At 39.2% G+C, this 3,221-nt stretch overlaps 1 protein-coding gene across 1 annotated transcript; it reads left to right on the top strand.

Annotated features, from left to right (window-relative positions):
- The first annotated feature begins 383 nt into the window (after positions 1–383).
- On the top strand, positions 384–2,716 carry LOC127100482 (DELLA protein 2). Its single transcript, XM_051037694.1, has one exon. The coding sequence runs from the start codon at positions 671–673 to the stop codon at positions 2,267–2,269; it is 1,599 nt and encodes a 532-aa protein (XP_050893651.1). The 5' UTR covers positions 384–670; the 3' UTR covers positions 2,270–2,716.
- The last annotated feature ends 505 nt before the right edge of the window (positions 2,717–3,221 follow it).

Genomic DNA, 3,221 nt, shown 5'->3' with positions numbered 1-3,221 from the left:
GGATATTTAAATTAATCTTTTAATTTTAAAAAATATATATAATAAAAATTGTAATATTTTAATTAACAATTTTATAAAATCCATTTGAAAAAAATCATTTTTTAAAAATTAAGACAAACAGACCCTTTATTATTGTTAATTTTTGTTGAAAAGTATTACATGCATAAGACTAAGCTAATTTTTCATTCTAAGGTGTCGGAGAGTATATAATTCGAACAAAATAAAGTAACAGTTTTTTCTTTTTGAAAATAAAATAAAATAACCGTGAGTATGAAAAATGAGCAGTATGGAAAAAAAAACTGTCTGACAAAAAAAAGAAGCAAGAAATGGAAACAAAGTAAAAAACATAAATGTATATTTTGGATCTTATCTGTTACTGTTAGAGGCCTGCCAGCCCGGCGTTTTGATTGGGTCTCGAGCCTGTCACGAGCGTTTTCTCCTCTTTTTTCATTTTTTTTAAAGTATCATAAATAAAAATATTTGTATAAGAAAAAGAATTTGGATATATATGAGTTTTACGAGTATATGATTGTGTTGATGAAGAAAGTTTAGAAGCAGTAGTGAGAAGAAAAAAAAAAGCAGAGAAAGAAAAGAGAAAGTCACAAATTACAATCAGAAAACAGAATATAGAACTTGTGTGTGAGTGAGAGAGAGAGAGAAGTGTAAGAAGATGAAGAGAGAGCATAACCAAGAACACGAAGATGCGAGTATGACTGGTAAATCGGAGATTTGTTGGGAAGACGACGGTGGTATGGATGAGCTTTTAGCGGTGGTTGGTTACAAGGTGAAATCATCAGACATGGCTGAAGTTGCTCAAAAGCTTGAACAACTTGAACAAGCTATGGGTAATTTTCAAGATCAAGATGAAGCCACCATCGCTCAACACCTCTCAAACGACACCGTTCATTACAATCCTGCTGATATTTCTAACTGGCTTCAAACTATGCTTTCCAATTTTGACTCTCAACCTAATCCCTCTGTTTCCTCTTCCTCCGATAACGACCTTAACGCCATTCCCGGTAAAGCTATCTACGCCAACACTGATTCACAGACAGAGGAGTCTCTTCCCTCTCGGAAACGAGTCAAACGAGTAGGTTCTTCTTCTTCCACCGAGTCAACTCGTCCCGTTGTTATGGTTGTTGAAACGCAGGAGAAAGAGATTATTCTTGTTCATACTTTAATGGCTTGCGCTGAAGCTGTTGAACAGAATAATCGACCTGTGGCGGAAGCTCTTGTGAAACAGATCGGAAACCTAGCGGTGTCGCAAGAAGGTGCTATGAGAAAAGTGGCTACCTATTTCGCAATAGGTTTGGCACGAAGAATCTACGATGTGTTTCCACAGCATTCTGTCTCCGATTCGCTTCAGATCCATTTCTATGAAACTTGTCCTTACCTGAAGTTCGCTCACTTCACTGCGAATCAAGCTATTCTTGAAGCTTTTCAAGGAAAATCGCGTGTTCATGTTATTGATTTTTCTATCAATCAAGGGATGCAGTGGCCGGCGCTTATGCAGGCACTTGCCTTGCGTCCTGGCGGTCCTCCTGCTTTTCGTCTCACCGGAATCGGTCCTCCGGCGTCGGATAACTCCGACCATCTCCAACAGGTTGGTTGGAGGCTTGCTCAGTTTGCGCAGACGATTCATGTTCAGTTTGAGTACCGTGGTTTTGTTGCTAACAGTCTTGCTGATCTTGATGCTTCCATGCTTGAACTCCGGTCACCGGAGACTGAGTCCGTCGCAGTTAACTCTGTTTTCGAGCTTCATAAACTCAACGCGCGCCCTGGTGCGCTTGAGAAGGTGTTTTCTGTTATCCGTCAGATTCGGCCGGAGATTGTCACCGTCGTGGAGCAAGAAGCAAATCACAACGGACCGGCTTTTCTCGACCGGTTTACTGAGTCGCTTCACTATTACTCGACGCTGTTTGACTCGCTGGAGAGTTCATTGGTTGAACCGCAGGATAAGGCTATGTCAGAGGTTTACCTCGGGAAGCAAATCTGCAACGTGGTGGCGTGTGAAGGAACGGACCGAGTCGAGCGTCACGAAACACTGAACCAGTGGAGGAACCGGTTCGGTTCAGCTGGGTTTTCTCCGGTTCATTTGGGATCCAACGCGTTCAAGCAAGCGAGTATGTTGTTGGCACTTTTCGCAGGTGGGGATGGTTACAAGGTGGAAGAGAATGATGGTTGTCTCATGTTAGGATGGCACACCAGGCCATTGATTGCAACCTCTGCTTGGAAACTCGCCGCCAACTCAATGGTGGTTTCACACTGAGTCAACTCGCGCGTTTTGCACACTTGCACACCCCACCCCTTTTTTTTTGGAAGTAAAAAAGAAAAAAAATTAATTAATTCATACCCACCAAAAAAGGAAAGAAAAAAAAAAGAAGGGTACTTGTGGGGATGAGTGGACAATGTGCAATTGTGCCTTGCTGAGCTGTGAGCACTGATTGCCTGAGACCGAGAGACCCACCATTGTCCATTCTCTCCTTCTCTCTATCTCTCTCCATTTCCTTATCTTTCTCTTTCTCTCTGTTAATTTACTTTTTTGGCTTAGGACTTTCTCTGTTCATTGTTTTAACCTTGGGTTGGAATTGGAATCTCATGTAATTTTTCAGGGTTGGAATCAAAAGGGTTAATGTGTATTTATTTTATTTTATGTTTTTGACCTATGTAGCTTGGTGGTTGGTAATAATAATAAATAGAATCCTGTTTATTTTAATTGAAAAAAATTAACCAGCATAGCACCATTGATTTTGATGATTGGGATTAATATTGACATGAGGTATCATTGTCAAATTAAGAATTTGATAGCTGCTTCTGTCTGGTCATGGACACAGCTTTGACAGAATTGGTATGAAAGTGAAGTTACTAACATGGAGAATCAATTGCCAGCTGCCTTGCATTTTAGCATAGATAAAGCAGTTTGCTTACTTTGTGTGGAATTTCTTCAAGAGTTGAGAGTTTTTTTTTAACATATACATCATTATCAAACTAGATGGAACTGTAACTTCAATGCTTGTTTGTTTATGCATAATAACAAAATTACTGCCATAACAATCCTTAGCTTTTTTATGTCAGAGATAGCACAATCTTAAGAAAGTGAACAAAAGTGGTGATAGGGATTATTATACTTTAATTTTTTATTTTTATTTTTAAGAGTTATTTCCTTTCTCAAGTTTCATTTTGTTTAATCCTCTTTCTGCCAAATTTTTGCTGAGCTTACT

Source organism: Lathyrus oleraceus, chromosome 7, assembly GCF_024323335.1.
Source record: "Lathyrus oleraceus cultivar Zhongwan6 chromosome 7, CAAS_Psat_ZW6_1.0, whole genome shotgun sequence".
NCBI classification, from domain to species: Eukaryota; Viridiplantae; Streptophyta; class Magnoliopsida; order Fabales; family Fabaceae; genus Lathyrus; species Lathyrus oleraceus.
This window is presented reverse-complemented; position numbering and strand designations above follow the sequence as displayed.